Genomic DNA, 19,268 nt, shown 5'->3' with positions numbered 1-19,268 from the left:
AGTGATGAATCTAAAATGTAATGTAATTGTAATAAAATCACAAAATGATTGATTTTTTTTTAACTTGGTTCTATATTCATCTCACGGATTTATTTAGTTAACTGGGACAGTTAAGAAGCCATCAGGAAAAACTAATGACCTATGCCTCGCATCTCACACCAAAATAAATTTCAGATAGAAATAAGATGTTTTAAACACAGAAAATGAGGGGCGCCTGGGTGGCTCAGTCGGTTAAGTGGCCGACTTCGGCTCAGGTCATGATCTCGCGGCCCATGAATTCAAGCCCCACGTCGGGCTCTGTGCTGACCGCTCAGAGCCTGGAGCCTGTTTCCGATTCTGTGTCTCCCTCTCTCTCTGACCCTCCCCCGTTCATGCTCTGTCTCTGTCTCAAAAATAAATAAACGTTAAAAAAAAAATTTTTTTTAAACACAGAAAATGAAACCATAAAATTACTAAATCACAGCAATTTAAAAAATTATCTCAAAGTGGGAAAATCCTTCTAATATGACACCAAGTCTACAAGCTATTACAATTTTTTGATAAATCTGATAATATAAAAATTAAAATTTTCTTTGTAACAAAAAAGAAAAACACAATAAAAAAAAACCCCAACAAACTAGGATAAAACATTTGCAACTAACATCCCAGCAAAATGCTAATTTTCCTAAAACATTCATCAGAACACTAGTCTCTTAAACCAAAGAGTAACTAACTGATCAAATAGACTTGGTAAACACTGTACACAAAAATTACCATTTGGTCAACATAGTATTGGAAACCTTAGCCTCTGCAGTCAGACAACACAAAGAAATAAAAGGCATCCAAATCGGCCAGGAGGACGGCAAACTTTCACTCTTCGCAGATGACATGATACTCTATATGGAAAACCCAAACGATTCCACCAAAAAATTGCTAAAACTGATTCGTGAATTCAGCAAAGTTTCAGGATATAAAATCAATGCACAGAAATCGGTTGCATTCCTATTCACCAACAATGAAGCAACAGAAAGGGAAATCAAGGAATCGATCCCATTTACAGTTGCACCAAAAACCATAAAAACCTAGGAATAAATCTAACCAAAGAGGTGAAAAATCTATACTCTGAAAACTATAGAAAGCTTATGAAAGAAATTGAAGAAGACACAAAAAAAATGAAAAAAGATTCCATGCTCCTGGATAGAAAGAACAAATATTGTTAAAATGTCGATACTACCCAAAGCAATCTACATATTCAATGCAATCACTATCAAAATAACAACAGCATTCTTCACAGAGCTAGAACAAACAATCCCAAAATTTGTATGGAACCAGAAAAGACCCCGAATAACCAAAGCAATCTTGAAAAAGAAAACCAAAGCAGGAGGCATCACAATCCCAGACTTCAAGCTATACTCCAAAGCTGTCATCATCAAGACAGTATGGTACTGGCACAAGAACAGACACTCAGATCAACGGAACAGAATACAGAACCCAGAAATGGACCCACAAATGTATGGCCAACTAATCTCTGACAAAGCAGGAAAGAATATCCAATGGAATAAAGACAGTCTCTTCAGCAAGTGGTGCTGGGAAAACTGGACAGCAACATGCAGAAGAATGAACCTGGACCACTTTCTTACACCATACACAAAAATAAACTTAAAATGGATGAAAAACCTAAATGTAAGACAGGAAGCCATCAAAATCCTAGAGGAGAAAGCAGGCAAAAACCTCTTTGATCTTGGCCGAAGCAGCTTCTTACTCAACATGTCTCTGGAGGCAAGGGAAACAAAAGCAAATAAAACTACCGGGACCTCATCAAAATAAAAAGCTTCTGCACAGTGAAGGAAACAATCAGCAAAACTAAAAGGCAATCAACAGAATGGGAGAAGATATCTGCAAATGACATATCAGATAAAGGGTTAGTATCCAAAATCTATAAAGAATTTATCAAACTCAATACCCAAAAAACAGACAATCCAGTGAAGAAATGGGCAAAAGACATGAATTGACACTTCTCCAAAGAAGACATACAGATGGCTAACAGACACATGAAAAAATGCTCAACATCACTCATCATCAGGAAAATACAAAGCAAAACCACAATGAGATACCACCTTACACCTGTCAGAATGGCTAACATTAACAACTCAGGCAACAACAGATGCTGGTGAGGATGCGAAGAAAGAGGATCTCTTTTGCATTGTTGGTGGGAATGCAAGGTGGTGCAGCTACTCTGAAAAACAGGATGGAGGTTCCTCACAAAATTAAAAATAGAACTACCCTATGACCCAGCAATTGCACTACTAGGTATGTAGCCAAGGGATACAGGTGTGCTGTCTCAAAGAGACATATGCACCCCAATGTTTATAGCAGTACTATCAACAATAGCCAAAGTATGGAAAGAGCCCAAATGTCCATCGATGGATGAATGGATAAAGAAGATGTGGTGTATATATACAATGGAGTATTACCCAGCAATCAAAAAGAATGAAATCTTGCCACTTGCAACTCCATGGATGGAACTAGAGGGTATTATGCTAAGCAAAATTAGTCAGTCACAGAAAGACAGATATCAAATGACTTCACTCATAAGAGGACTTTAAGAGACAAAACAGATGAACATAAGGCAAGGGAAACAAAATATGAAAACAGGGAGGGGGACGAAACATAAGAGACTCTTAAATATGGAGAACAAACAGGGGGTTACTTGGAGGGGTTGTGGGAGGGGGGATGGGCTAAATGGGTAAGGGGCATTAAGGAATCTACTCCTGAAATCATTGTTGCACTATATGCTAATTTGGATGTAAATTTAAAAAAATAAAATTAAAAAAAATTACCATTTGGAATTCTACAACATACATTAATTAGTCCACTAACGTTCTAAAGTCCTGTAGTAAAGCATTTCCTAACCTTATCAGAACACTCACTAAACCTTTTTTTATAGGCCATGTATTAATCACACTTTGCAGAATATATTTTGGGAACTGCTTATCTAATAGTTCTTATTCTCATGGAAATTCATAATTCTGTGTTATCACATTTATTAAAGAGGAATCATATATACCTATATACTAAACATGTTTACATCTATTTGTGGGGATTACTTACCTGCTAAGCAAATTTCAAATCTAGGATTTTATCAGAGTTCTAACGTCACCCCTTACCACCACCAGGAAAGTTCCAATACCAACAGTCAAGGGTCAGAGGTGGAGAAAACAAAACCAATAAGGGCAAGTGTCTTTTTTTTTTTTTAAGATTTTATTTTTTGGGGCACCTGGGTAGCTCAGTCAGTTAAGCTTCCGATTCTTGAGTTCAGCTCAGATCATGTTCTCACAGTCATGAGATCAAGCTCCCCATCGCTTGCTCTCTCAAAAAAAAAAAAAAAAAAAAGTAAGTACTCTCTATACCCAATGTGGGGCTTGAATTCACAACCCTGAGATCAAGAGTCACAAGCTCTAGCAACCCAGCCAGGAGCCCTAAGGGTAGGTTTCTTAAAGGGTACCTTTTACATTATAATTCAATATTCAAAGCTACTTTACTAAACAGTGCCTTTAAAAGCAGGTAAAATATATTTCAGCAAATATTAAGGCAAAGAATAAGCTGCCTGTAGACAGAATCATATACTGCATTACATAATACCTTTTGCATAAACAAAGTCAAGGTAAATCACTGTCAGAACAACATCGTGTTTTAATTAAACAATGACATACCTAAGTTACTGTGTTCCATACTCAGTGTCTCATTGGATCCTCACTACAAAATACTTGAAGGCAGGCAGGATAGATTTTGCTGTTCCCACCTTATAAGTAAGAAAACTAAAGTTTTGATGATTTGCCTAAAGGCTAGTAATGTAAGAATTTAGCAGATATCCAGGTCCACTTACTCTTCTACAATGTATGTCTAGATAAATATCAATAATTAATGGTAAAACATTTTTAAAATTATTCATTACTCATTTGTACAAGGCATCATTTTAATTTCAAGTATCATATATAAAATACCTGAAGGTTATGCTCAAAGCAGGTCAAAGTGTGATTAAATAGACTGAGGAAATATAGCGTGCTATTTGACAATTCTTCACTTGTGTTCGTTAAACAATCTGTCAAACAAACAAAAATGTATGTTAATATATCTCAAGCAACAATTATAAACTGTCATTTATCTCTCAAGCTATCATATTCTGTTTCAAATTATAGTAATTCTTTATTCAAACAAGCATTATGTGTTCCACATACATGAAGCTTACCCCTTTTAGTTTCTAAAACATATTTTTTCATATCATAAACATTTTCACAAAAATCTTAATCACACATTCTCCTCTCTCTATAAAAACAATATACCAGAGCAGCTGTAGCTTAGTTGGTTAAGTGTCTGACTCTTGGTTTTGGCTCAGGTCATGATCTCACGGTTTCCTGGGTTGGAGCCCTACATCAGGCTCTGTGCTGACAGCACTGCGGAGCCTGCTTGGGATTCTCTCTCTCCCTCTCTCTGCTGCACCCCCCACCCACGCTGTCTCTTTTTCAAAATAAATAAACTTTAAAAATTAAAAAAAAAAACTACATCAAATAAAATTTAAATTGATTTTTGATATGTTACAAAGTCTTAATCGTGAACATCAGTTATCAAATACTGACTTAATAAGCACACTTAGTGCTGTGTAGGCATAAAGACTGTGTATCCTACATTCATTTAATCTAAATTTATATGCTTTTTGATCCTGTTTTGTGCCAAATATAGTAGTTCTGTGTCTCTTCCATCTTCACTAGTGAGTCATTTACTGCATCTAACAGGATCAACCTTTTAAAATTTGCTCGTTTGGACTGGATATTGTATGTAAGCAATGAATCACAGGAATCTATCCCCAAAACCAAGAGCACACTGTATACAGTGTATGTTAGCCACCTTGACAATAAATTATATTTAAAAATAAATAAATAAAATTTTGAACAATAAAATAAAATAATATAAAAAATAAAATAAACTTTGTTCTTTTGGAGCACCTGGGTGGCTCAGCTGAGTCAGGTTGAGCACCTGACTCTTGATTTCGGCTCAGGTCATGGTCTCAAGATTTGTATGATCGAGCCATGTGTCAGGCTCTGAGCTGGCAGCACACAGCATGCTTGGGATTCTCTCTCTACCTCTCTGTATGCCCCTGCCCTGCTCATGCACACATGCTCTCTCTCTCAAAATAAATAAACACTTAAAAATAAATAAACCTTAAAAATAAATACATAAATAAATAAATTTGGTCTTTCAAATCTATTGTGAGTTATGGGAACAGAGAAACTAGATGGTAAGAATTTTGCCTAAAAAATACTGATAAAGGGGCTTCAAGTAAAGTCTGGAAACAAAGATAATTATTTTACGTGTTTTTTTTTAAATCTAAAATAAATGATATTCCTCTGCAACTTAATACTCTTACTTAACATTAGCTCGAGTTCATTCCTTTCGCTTTCCATGTATCTAGGTTGTAGGTTTGAGTGCCTGGCTCTATATCCTGAAACTTGTGGCCAGCCATTTCAATCTCACTCTCTGAGAATCCTTGCCCTCCTTACATTACACACACTCACAAACATTTCCAACCCTAGACAACCTCCGTTTACTTCCTCTACTCCCAATTCTGTTTTGTAGCACACTATTATAGAAAATCTTAAGGTTATATTAAGGGACTCAATTCTAAATTCTAGTCATAGGGCCACAAAAACTTCTTATAGGCACCCTACCAATTATTCTACAATGGATGTTCCAAATATTTTCTATTCTCTAGTACCTACTCCATGCTACTCTTGTCCTCCTTGATTTCAACTGATAGCCATATATTATACCCACTCAGGGCCATCTAATATGATGTCTCTCAACTGAGAGTGGAGAGACAGGATAGGAAGCTATTGCAATTATCCAGAAGGTAGCAATGCAAACAGAAAGAATTCAATGGATAAGAGATAAACTGAACAGGTAGTGAAGGGTACTGGAATACAGTCACCTCAAAATATGCCTCTGGGGCATATAGATTATTTTGAGCTAAAGGTCACTGATAACCAACAGAAGCAGGAAAAAAAGCTCTCAAAACAGGGAACATGTTATGTTTTATAAATGAAATTTACATTTGGAGGGAAATTTCCATGTGTAAAATGTCTCCCTCAGGGTGTAAGGAAGAGGAGGACTCTTAACAACACTTACCAATGCAGAAGGCTCTGATGTAAATCTGCATTAATAACCCTGGTTTACCATACCTTTTCTGGTTCTCAGAACTTGCCTCTTCCACTCAGAAGTCTGAAACCTGTTTTCTTTTGATTAACCTAACATGATATAGAAGCCCAAATTCTAACCATCCCTTTGGATTACTTCTATATGTTACTCCCCTTATGGGGTGTTCCCATGTGTCCATGTGCAAAATACATGTTAATAAACCCTTGTTTTTCTCTTCTTAACGTGTTCTCACCTGATCTAATCTACAAAGTTCTAGCAAGAGAACCTAAAATGGGTAAAGAGGTTTTTTCGCTCCCCTACAAGAGACACTAGTGTATCACACACTATGATATATGCATGTACTGTAATTCTTATAATATTAAGAGGCAAGCATTATCATTATCTCCATTTTCTAAATAAGGAACAGAGGTTTAGAGGAATTAAGGAAGTTGCCTATGGCTACGAAACTGGTAAGTAATGACCTGAAATTTCTACTCAGTCTGATTCCTGAGACTGCATTTTCAAATACTGTGAAATTAATATTCACATCTACATTCTAAACCATTAAAGTTCAATACTGGAAATCAACAAATACAGGCCACTGCTCCTCCTTCCATAAGGAATAGATATCTTACACCACGCAGGGATTCAGGCAGTGACTACCAACTGATCAGTTTAGGCAACTGTGATGAACGGTAAATCTGCTGAACAGGGCAGCAACCAGCACTCTAAAAAACTCCTTTGTGCAAATTAGAAAAACATCCCCTCTGGGTAGATAGATTACAAAATGGCACACTCTTGCCTCCAGAAGCTGAGCTGGAATTAAGCCCCATTCACCTTCTCATCCCCTAGTGCAGGGCTTGGTGTGCACCTGGTATACATGAGGCCCTGCTACTGAACCTAATCCTAGAGTCTTTGCCTCTCTGAACTCCTACACTCTACATTCTCTGCATCTTTATCTTCTCAAGAATGTAAGCCCCATTCTGACTGTTCACCCTTATCATTTAAAAATCTGAGGGATCCCTTCACAAATTAGGAAACAACCAGAGAAATAAAGTAATATACTGAAGATCATACATTGAGTTAGTAAGGCACTGCGATACAAAATATTCTTTCAAACTTTTAATTAAGTATTCTCTTAATTATACCACTCTTTACTGCTTAAAAATGTTACTCCATCTGTCAGCTTTCAAAAAGTTCACACACTGAATTCTTTTTTAAACAAATATAACTTAAACCTCTCTTAATCCTGGTTTAGTGTCATCACAAAATCCTTTTATGCATGAGGCAGTATATATACAAAAAACACAACTACAAACATGCAGAATGTATTGGCCCAAGAGATTAAAACAGGTTTTCAGTTCTTGTAGTTGACATTTTGTAGGGAGCAGAGGGAATACAATTTCACCCATAGCAATTGCACATCTGTGTTAATGAGCCATGTCATGGCACTTGACACACACATTAGAGGGATAAATGGGGGGGGGAGGGGTCCCTGTACTGCCTACAAAAACAGTAGAAAGCACACGAATATGGGAGAGCAGTGGCAATTTCTTCGATACAAAGTACATAACTGAAATAATTTTTTTTAAATTTTTTTTTCAATGTTTATTTATTTTTGGGACAGAGAGAGACAGAGCACGAACGGGGGAGGGGCAGAGAGAGAGGGAGACACAGAATTGGAAACAGGCTCCAGGCTCTGAGCCATCAGCCCAGAGCCTGACGCGGGGCTCGAACTCACGGACCGCAAGATCGCGACCTGGCTGAAGTCGGACGCTTAACCGACTGCGCCACCCAGGCGCCCCGTCATGGCACTTGACATACACATTAGAGGGATAAATGGGGGGGGGGGGGGTCCCTGTACTGCCTACAAAAACAGTAGAAAGCACACGAATATGGGAGAGCAGTGGCAATTTCTTCGATACAAAGTACATAACTGAAATAATTTTTATTAAAAAGTAATTTATAGGATAATTATGGAAAATAACAACAAATGAAAAAATAATTTATAAAGGAAGCTTCTCTGAACAAAAGAACTTAATCTCTTCTATTTTACTGACAGCCATTCCTTTTCATTTAAAATAACATGAAAATTAAACTAAAAGCTAATACAGACTGGTCATCTTGTTAAGTACCACATTAATGCAGTACCATCAAAATTTTTTCAATGATCATTAGACAGTGGTATTATAAAGCACAAAGGAGTTCATTCATACAATAGGGTTAAAAATGTCTTCATTATTAAAGAGCCCTGACTTTCTGATTTAAAATAAAGGAGCTCCAGTAAAATTTCTCTTTTGTGCTTTTGTAGGAATTGGAAGCATAATGTTATAAGCAGTGAGAAGCTATATATTTTATAAATTAGTAAGTTAGGGAATATTAGTAATAATAAAGCTTCCTATAAGCACCAAGTGAAGTGGTTATTATGAATTTTCCACATCTCAGATGATCAATGCAGCCTCATCAAGGACAGATTAGCATAGCTTCTTTCTTAGTGAGGGCTCAAAGCATCAGCTCAAGAGGCATTCTTAAAGGTATGGAGGATTCAAGTTAAGATACAGAGACCTAAATCATCATGACAGAAATTATTACGCACCTTTAGATAAAATATTTGGCATCCATTAGGCATTTGTATAAAGATCTTTGCTGTTTTACAAAACTAGTTTTATAGAGAACAGAGACAATTACCAATTTCTGAAAAAAAGGGCAAGCTTCAGAAAATATAGTATAAACTCCTAGAACTTTGTGCCTCAATAACGTAATTAAGTTTTAAGTATGAAAACAAAGACATTTTATTTTTTTTTTAATTTTTTTTTTCAACGTTTTATTTATTTTTGGGACAGAGAGAGAGACAGAGCATGAACGGGGGAGGGGCAGAGAGAGAGGGAGACACAGAATCGGAAGCAGGCTCCAGGCTCTGAGCCATCAGCCCAGAGCCTGACGCGGGGCTCGAACTCACGGACCGCGAGATCGTGACCTGGCCGAAGTCGGACGCTTAACCGACTGCGCCACCCAGGCGCCCCATGACATTTTAAATTGTAAGACACAAAATAAGTGAGTCTAATGCTTAGCAAATTACCATGTAGATAAAATATGTAAAAGAGGGGTTCTGGTTAACTGACCTTCTGATAACCATGAAGTTTTATTATTGACTTTTAAACAATTAAGACATAGTAAGTGAAGGGTGATAGAATATGCCATTCCAAAATATGCCTCTTTGCCGTAAGGATTGTTTTGAGCTAAAGTCACTTGAAAAAGAGCAAATGCAGAGAGCTTTCTGTGAACTGCCCTTAACTGCCTAAAGACAAATCTTCCAAAAGAAACTCAACTGGCATAAATCCCTTCCCTGGGAATTTCATCAACTAGTTAAGACTGACTGTTATCACAGGAAAGGAGACCGATGGAGCAGAATCCGGAGTCCAGAAATAAACCCCAGCATATATAGTCAACTATGAGCTTAATTCATAGAGAAGAATGGTGGTTGCCAGGGGCTAGAGGAAATAGGGAGATGTTAGTCAAAGGATACAAACCTCCAGTTATAAGATGAGTAAGTTCTAGGAATCTAGTGTACAGCATGGTGAGTATAGTTAACAGCACTGTCATATATTTACATACCTGAAAAGTTGCTAAGAGAGCAAATCTTAAACATTCTCACCACAAAAAAGAAATGATAATTATGTGACATGTTGGAGGTATTACCTAAACCATGGTGGTAATCATTTTCCAATATATATCAAATCAATACACTGTACCTCTTAAACTTATATCTCAATTGTATGTCAATAAATTGAACAAGAAAAAAGAAAAAACAAAGAACCAAAACACTTTATCATAAAACAATCAATGGTCTCATCAAAGTTTGTGATCCTGGTAATTATTCAACTGTCATATGCATAGGATAACTAAGAAACATGTTGATAACAAGGCTATTCCTATATCAACAATATACTTCTGATAACTGCTGTAAAATTCTGTACAGGAGAGGGGTGCCTGGGTGGCTCAGGTATGATCTCACAGTTCGTGATACCAAGCCCCATGTTGAGCTCTGTGCAGACAGTGCAGAGCCTGCTTGGGACTCTCTCTCTCCCTCTCTTTCTCTGTCCCTCCCCTGATCGTGCACGTGCTTGCTCTCTCTCTCCACCCACCCCCCCCCCCCCACTCTCTGAAAATAAATACTTTAAAAAAAGAGAAATATTTAAAATTCTGTAGACAAGAAATGTTGATATATTTCCTTTACTACTTAGCAGACATTCTCCACAAGAACTAGTTTCCATGTTATATGTAATGTGAAATGTACGAGCTGAGCTCTTACCACTTTGAGTCTCCATCTGTTTCCAAAACCATCTTTCCTACCAAGACTAATATCATTCAAAGACATAGCAATTCTAAAGATAAAAGAAATGGGAGTGGTACATGGACGACACTCTATTTTTAATTGGGTTTCTAGCCTTCCTTTCATCAACTAATAACTGCAGAGACTTGGTATCAACCTGAGCTAGATCAAGTAGAAAGGAAAGGTGGGTTTTGGCAGTGTATTAATTTTAATAATATTTTTAAAACAATATTTTAGCTTTTACATTTTTACATTTTAATAAGATTTTATAATTTTTTATTTTTGTATTTTAAATAACATTCTTTTTAAAAAATAGCCTCTTAAATTCACTTAAAAAGATTTTTACCTATATAATTATTACAGTTTTGCATTTGCTAACAGAGAAGTTGGGGAAAAAAATAGTCATTTTATATCAAAAGATACATCTATACAAAATGGATCATATACTGGTTTAAGTTTCCATTAAAAACAAATTTTTAAAACACATCAGTAGCTTTTGCTTACTCTTTGTAATTTTTTTCCTTCCTTTTTTACCTTTTAGGTGCTAGACTAAATAGACTCCATATTATTCACCATTAAAGATCCCTACTGCTGGCCTCACCTATAAGGGGTATATTTGCAAATTTAATAACTAGATCATCAAAAAAAAGTAATGGAAACAAATGGATTAGTGGCTTAAGTTTAATAATTTCACACAAATTCTGAGAAAACTGAGCAGTCTTTTTTTTTTTTTGTATTTAAATAAAAAGGTAAATAATCCAGAAAAAATTTTTGAGAATTTATATTGTGATTTTTATGTATATACTGTAGAGGAGAAAAATAATTTTCCCTCTATTCTTCTAAGTTCTCAGCTGAGGCTCCTGTAACAAAAGACAGATAACAGGAGAAAAACAAACAAATTTATTAACTTGTATCTCTCACATATACATGGCAAACATGAGTAACTCAAAGAGATGGCTTAGAATGCAGGTTTAAATGCCACCTTCAGCTAAAAACAAAGAAGAGTATGAGGGAGTACGAGGAAGTGACCAGGAGAATCATGGTAAACAAGTGTAAGGTTTGTTATGCAGATACATGTCCCTGTCTTCTCCATTTTTAATATTCTCTTGTGAGTTGGAGTCATCATTTTCTTGGTACAGAGAAGGAAATACTCTTATAAATGGAGATTTCCTTTATAAATATAAATTTCCCTCGTAAAATGGTTATTTCTACTCTGTCTTCAGAGCTTCTCCTGTGTCTGCTGTTTATCAAAATAATTAGCTCAAAATAATCCTTATGCCAGAGGTGTATTTTGGGGTGGCATATTCTGGTCTCCTACAATACAAAATTACAACATCCAGGCAAACTTCTGACCAGGCAATCCCTTTAAAATTATAACATGTCTGTTGTCTTCCATTCATTAAAAGAGTAAACACCCCTTTATTCTTTTACATATTTTTAAAGGTCAATGATTTAAAAAACAATGACTGGGTAGGTAGGTAGGTAGATTTTCTTTCAAGTGAACAAGTAAATGGAAGACTTTATTATCATTCACCAAGAAAATAAAAGAGTAAAGATCCCATGAAATTAGTGTTTTAACAGATCTGCTTGCTAGAGATGCAATTTCATGAGAACCTGATGCTGGATCATTGCTAACAGTAACATTTTTCTATAAAATGTGCAACTCTGGTGCCTTCTTAGTGCACTGGACGGTGCATCAGTCTCATGGAAAATGTGCAACTCTATTAAAAATTTTTTTCACATTATCTAGTTTTAATTTTATGTAGTATTACTTGTTCTTTATAGTATTTTACATTTATATTAGTAAAAGATTAGACTTTCCATAATATCAAGCACGTATATAGTATAAATGTTAAACTTTTGTGGGCTAATTAAAATATATTTGCATTTTTTAGAGATTGTGCAATGAATCTGTCAAGCACTAAAAAACTAAATTAGGCATTAACTTGTAAACACCATCTATTCAGATGAACAATCTTAAAGCCTTTTGAATTTAGTTCTAGACTCTGGATCTGCAGTTCATCTATACTCTCCGAACCCTCACTCTACCTCATAAGGCTTATTGTGAAGCTCAAATGAGACAAGGGCTACAAAATTGAGAAATTTTATTTATCTATCCATCTATTTATTTACTTTATTTCTAAGATTTTATTTTTAAGTAAATGTCTACACCTGATGTGGAGCTTGAACTTAAAACCCCGAGATCAAGAGTCACATGCTCTACCAACTGAGCCAGCCAGGCGCCCTGAGAAATATTAACTGCTAATTTGTTGCTCAACTTCTTTAACTCCTCATTTTTTCTTTCCTTCCTATTTCTTCCTCACTACTTTGTAAGAGAAGATTATGCTGCTCAAGTAAGAATGCTTTATTAAATTTTGGTAAAAAATTAGAAGTTATTTAAACAATTCCTTAAAATTTTCAGAAAATGTTCACATTATCTTTATTAAATACATTTGCAAAGAGCATAATTAGAAGAGTTTCCAGGTAATTTTGGTAGAGATTATTCAATTCTAGTTAAGATGATTATTTTAGAATGTCCAAGAGAAAACAGTTGAGGGAGTACATATTTATGGAACTACTTTATTTCCACTTAAAATATAGAATATAAATTACAATGAAAGTTTAAAATGTGAATGAAAAATGAATGGAAGATAATTTTTTTAATGCATAATGCTAAAAAAGACTGACTACATCTAACATATAAATACCCTAAATTTGGATATTCTGTTAAAATTAAAAAAAAAATTTTTATTATGTTTATTTATTTTTGAGAGGCAAAGAGAGACAGAACATGAGTCGGGGAGGGGCAGAGAGAGAGGGAGACAGAATCAGAAGCAGACTCCAGGTCCTGAACTGTCAGCACAGGGCCCAACATGGGGCTCAAACTCACGAACCATGAGATCATGACCTGAGCCGAAGCCGGATACTCAACCCACTGAGCCACCCAGGCGCCCCTCTGATAAAATTTTTAAATGTATTTTTGAATAGGTATTAAACGCATATGGCATAAAATCTAAAGGGTACAAATATAAGTACAATGAAAACTAAGTCTTCTTAGTTTCCTAATTCCTCAAAAGATGTCATACTTCTCTGCACCTTGCTTCTTTCACCTGACCATATGTCTTGGCCAAATTTTAATTAGGAGGTAAGCATTTCACTTGTTGTTCAAAAGAAGTTTACTTAAGGAATATTTACAAGACAGGATGGGTCACAGGAAAACAAAGGTATCCTAAGAATTTATTCTAAAGAGTTTTATAACTACCATATTAAGTAAATATGCAGCAAAATGTTTTTTTTCTTTTTTAATTAACTGGTGAAGAAAGCTGCTTTGCATTAGTGAAGTCTTTGTCACAAAATATCTTTTTTTGTTACAAAATATCTTTTAAACAAAAGATGCTTTGCCTGTCAAGTATAAAAGTTAAGTCATACCATTCAAAAGAATTGAAATCCAATACGTATCCCATTTACTCTAATTAATTTTAAATTACTTATAATTAACATATTTTTTATATTAATGGATTTTTTAAGGTTTTAAGAATACTTAAAAACAATTCTCCTATACAGGTTAAGTAAACTCTGTTCAATCATTTTGAATACCAACTGTATACAAACTCTGTTCAATCATATTTATACTAGAAATTTTTACACTAAAAAAGTAAAGCTTTTGCTTTAAAAAAGGCTGTCAGCCCAGTCTCTGTTCAAATTACCATAAAATCTGAATTAATAGAGACAAAGTTAAGAGAGTCAATAAAAAGGAAAAAAACTTAGCAGGGGTCATTTTGCCATTTACAGTTTTTCTCATATGAACTAAACAAAAAGACAAGTCCTTAGAAAAGTTAAACTCATTAATGACTTACATATAGGTACACAGATTTTAAATCCTATGGATTTCCCCTGCCCATGCCCTACTTTGTGTTTTCTCTGCTTCTTGCCTAAACTATTATAATAACTTGTTCACTGGTCTCTCTCTTCCTCTTCCAATGGGATTCCATAAAAAGAAAAAAATAAAGGGTCTTTGTAGTAAAAATAAAAAAAAAAAGCTAGAGATAGTGATTGTACTTACCGTGGTGAGCACTGAGTAATGTATAGAATTGTCGAATCACTAAGTTGCACCCCTGAAACTAACATAACATTGTAGGTCAACTATACTTCAATAATAATTTTTTAATGAAATAAAGAAAACAAAACAAAAACAGCTTGGAAAGTCCTAGGTTAAATGTTAAAAAAAATTTTAACCTATAGTAGTCCTTACTGTCTTTAATATTCCATGTGTATTGTGAATGCCCAACATACTATAGTATATAACCATTTCTTAATGTACTGGTGATGAACTACTGCGTCAGTCAAGGTCCTACTTTCCTTTTCCAACTTTATCTCCCATTGTGCTTCCAGACCCTGGAACGCTACAACTCTGACACCTCTGTGCCTCTGTCTTTGGTGCCTCACCCTCTGCAGTGTCCTTCCTGTCATCTCTACTTCTTGAAATCACGCCTAGCCATAAAGGAATAGGATCAAAAGGTACCTACTCTAAGAAGTCATTTCAAATTCTCCCCAATGTATTTTCTATATCCCCCAAGTATTCGATAACTTTACTAAAGCATTTATTTATCTACCTTAGGGTTATCCTGTAAATATAACTTTCTTCATCACTAAATTATAAGACATGGAAAACAAAAACTGCCTGGTACACAGTTGGTATTCAAAACACTTACAAATTGAAACAGTGGTTTTAATTTTCCCCAAGAGTGCCTGAAAATAGATCTCACTGTATTATACAAATACACATAAACCTGCAAAACTGGTAGAACAGATGTTATCACCTCCCACCACCTCCATTTGACAGATTATATTCATCATCATTATTATAGTAAACAGTTAACATTTCTTCAACATTAACTATGTGCCAGCTACCCAGCTAAGTTCTTTACATAATTTTTTTCACTTAATCCTAAAAACAATCATATAAGGTAGGTTCCCATTATTGCCCCCAACTTACCCCCAAATCAGATGAAGAAACTGAAGCTCCAAGGGGTGAAGTTACATGCCCAAGGTCTGACTGCCAGTCAGTCAGGGTTAGCAAGTGGCAGAGCTTAGCGTGAAGTCCAGCTCTGACTACAAAGCTCATCCTGTTAACTGCTACACTTTTCTGCCTTTCAATATTTGCCCAAGTAATTCCCACTAATAAACCATGATGCTAATTGCAGTTCATTTAAACTTGGTAATAAAAAGTATTATCTAGCTTCAAAGATCTCAAAATTCACTAAAATAAAATCTGATATCTATACCATTGAACCATAACTGCAACATGAAAATGAAAGAATTACTTACTTGCACAATTTGCCTTCTGCCATGTGGAGTTAAAAAACTCAGATAGAATCACAACTATCTGCATTCTATCTGCCATTAAGAGGCTTCTGGCACAACTATGACTCTCTGACGTATTCTGTAACAACAACAAAAAGGTAGAAAAATATAATCTGAGTACTTTTAGACTTCCTAAACAACAGCATAAGGCAAAAGTTCTCATAAAAATAATTAAAAGATTAGAAGCATTTTAACTGTTTGATATAAGCAAATAATGATATAGTTAATAACCATAATAAAAGCAGCTAATATTTACTGGTACCAGGTTCACTAGCAAGGGAAGAAAATCTTTGCTTCTTAAATAAATATTTGCTTCTATTAAACAATCTCAACCATTTAGGGCCAAATTGTGTCTTGTTTCTTGCTTTTTACACATAGGAAAAAATTCTGGAAGGCTTTCATCAAAATGTAGCACTGGCATTATCTCTGAATAATGGAAATATGGTGATTTTTATTTTCTTTTTTGCCTCATTTACACTGCCTAAATTTTCTACAATGAACATATATTATTTACATAATTTCTTTAATCTCGGTAAATGATCACACATTTGGGTTTTATCTTCTGGGCAACTTTTGGTGCAAAAATCTTATAATCCACAAGACAATGTGACACATCCAATTTGTACCCAAATAGTTTATACCCAGATAGAATGAATATGCTTTCCACAGGTCATCTGAATAATAAAACTCACACTATGCAAATAAATAAATCCAAGTCCCTAAACTATTTGATCCTTATCTATTCCTTTTCCCCTTTGTCCCAAGAAAGGAATTAAATCATGCTGACCCTTCATTCTTTCAAAGCTATTTAACTCCTACTACTTACCAGGCACTGTAAGAATCCTGGAGTTTTGAGAACACAGAAAGTGTAAGGGAATGCCATAAACACTGGGACTTCAAGAACCTCCCCAGATTAACTACCAAGTCTTGTCAAGACTACATTCTACATGGCTCTGAAATCTGTCCATTTCTCCCCATCACAATGGTCTAGCCACCATTTACCACATCACTGCAAGAGTCTCTTAATTCACCTCTCCACACCTGCTCTTCCCCTACCCTCCTCAGTCTGTTTCCTCCACTTTCTCTCATGTAACCAGGATGGTTAATGTACGAATCTCATCGTGTCATTCTACAGAATTAAACCTGTCAATAACATCGCACTGCTTCAACATCAAAGTCTAACCCTTAAACATACTCCCACCAGGCCCACATGACCTGGTACCTGCCTACTTCTTCAGGCTCAGGTCACAGGTCTCCTTCTGGCTCATAGTACTTTGAGTTCTTTCTAGTGCTCAAACACACCAGACTCAGTCTTCACACCTGTTACTTCTTTTGGACGTATACCTTCTCTTCCCCGCCCCACACCCTCCCAGATTTTAGGTATCAGCTTTAACCGCTGACCACTCTACCTACCACCAGCCCTAGTCAAGATCAGCTCCCTTGTTATATGCTTTGGTAGCATCTGGGTTTTTTTTTTTTACTTGGCAACACTTATCACACCTGAATTAAGTAATTACTTGTATTATAATATAGTTAATGCCTGTTTTCCCTACCAGACTACAAGGTCTGCTCATTCACAGCTATATCCCTAGTAACTACCACTGGCCTGCATATAATACTCAATAATTTTCTTGAATGAATGCATTAGAAGCATTATTTTCTGATTGCTAATGAAAGATACAGATTATTATGTTATTCTATGTTGATTCTCCCCCTATATTCTTAAGAATTTGTGTATTAATCTATACTGAAAAAAAGTATGTTGACCACTTCCAGATACATACCCCTAATCACTAGCACCTTCATAAATACATATACATATCTATATCTATCTATGTACACTTTAGACAAACCAAGTAGAATGAGATAGAGCTAAGCAATTCAGAGTTTGGGGCGGGGGGGGGGGGGGGGGCAAAGCATCCTGGCAACTTCTCTGAGGATGCTGAACAGCTCAATGAAATCACCATCCATTTAAATTAAAAGAAAAAAATACTGACTGTAAGGAAGAGGGAATCAGTCAGTTCTGTATTCTTTACCTTCAGATAATAAAACCATATGCAGGCCTTGTCTCAATAATTCCAAGAGGAACTGATAAGAAAACAGAATTCTTATCAGACAATTCTATTATAAATGAATTAGCTTGCTGTACCAGAGAAACAGCTTGCTAATTTCTACCTTAGATTCTTTTTCTCCTTGTTATACTCCCCTCCTCTCTCAATCAACCCATGGACATGGATTTGGCCTAAAGAGATGATAAAGGACATCTTGTTCAAAATTCAGCTCATAGGTTTTCTCTGATTAATGCCCCCTTGCTCTGTTCCCTCCTTTAATTCAGTATCTCCTTCACCCTTCTGCTGTAAATTGCTATTGTATGAATTATAACATTTACATTGATGATTTTTTTTTCCTTTTTTCTTTTTCACAAAAGAGGTTTATCTCTCCAACTGATAGTTTGGAGCTTGGGCCTTATCCTTCTTTTCCTCCTGTATTGTTTTACCAGCCCAATATTTAAAAATACCATGTCCCGAATTAAACTCATTTAAATGAAAGACTGAGTTTATGTGAGTCAAAGAAAATACATTACTCTTGAGAAATACCCCCTCTGTGCCCGCCCCCCCACACACAGAAAGGACAACTGATTCCTTCCAGTTCACTCATAAGAAACTCAGAACACTTTTTTTCCAGAAGTTCATTATTACACATGATGATTCAATTCCAGAACCAATCCAAGGAAGCCTATAAAATCCATGAAGTGGGGTGCCTGGGTGGCTCAGTCGGTTAAGCGTCTGACCTCAGCTCAGGTCATGATCTCACAGTTTGTGAGTTCAAGCCCCGCGTCAGGCTCTGTGCTGACAGCTGGAGCCTGGAGCCTGCTTCTGTTCTGTCTCTCTCTCTCTCTGCCCCTCCACCGCTCATGCGTGCTCTCTCTCTCTCTCAAAAATAAATAAACATTAAAATCCATGAAGTAACTCAAAACTGTAAAAATCATGCTTCTGAGCTAGCAAAGCACATCTAGCTTTACTGAGGAAAGGGAAAGAGGTCAAGGTCTAGGATGTTAGGAATTCCAGGTTGGGTAAAGGGTTTTTCTGCCTTTTTAAATCTCTTTACTCTCTTCCTTTCACACAAGGATGAGGTGAGTCCGGTGCCCAGATCCACTGGTAGAATCTGAGAGGCACCTAATAAAAAAAAAAAAAAAAAGAATCTGAGAGGCACGAATGAAAGGAAGGAAGTTTCTGCCATCCCCTACCCGAGGAAGTCTCTCTTGGGCAGTGAGGAATTCATGTGGAAATTCATACACAGAATGGGTGATGGGTACCACTAGAGTTTGGGGTAATTTTTTAACTTTTTCTCAATTCCACTGTATCTACACAAATGAGGAAAGCATTTGCTCCCTCAAAAG

At 35.9% G+C, this 19,268-nt stretch overlaps 1 protein-coding gene across 1 annotated transcript in view; it reads right to left on the bottom strand.

Moving 5' to 3' along the window:
- The window catches only part of OSTM1 (osteoclastogenesis associated transmembrane protein 1), a 40,316-nt gene that overhangs the window by 18,595 nt on the left and 2,453 nt on the right, over positions 1–19,268 (bottom strand). Inside the window, 2 exon segments of the mRNA XM_047101815.1 lie at positions 3,984–4,081; positions 15,833–15,947. Coding sequence (XP_046957771.1) covers positions 3,984–4,081; positions 15,833–15,947 — 213 coding nt within the window.

Source organism: Lynx rufus, unplaced genomic scaffold (genome assembly GCF_022079265.1).
Source record: "Lynx rufus isolate CCGP_SWC_20201006 ecotype Redwood Valley unplaced genomic scaffold, mLynRuf1.p SCAF_6, whole genome shotgun sequence".
NCBI classification, from domain to species: domain Eukaryota; kingdom Metazoa; phylum Chordata; class Mammalia; order Carnivora; family Felidae; genus Lynx; species Lynx rufus.
Note: the sequence above shows the minus strand (reverse complement) of the source record. Positions and strands in the feature narration are given on the sequence as shown.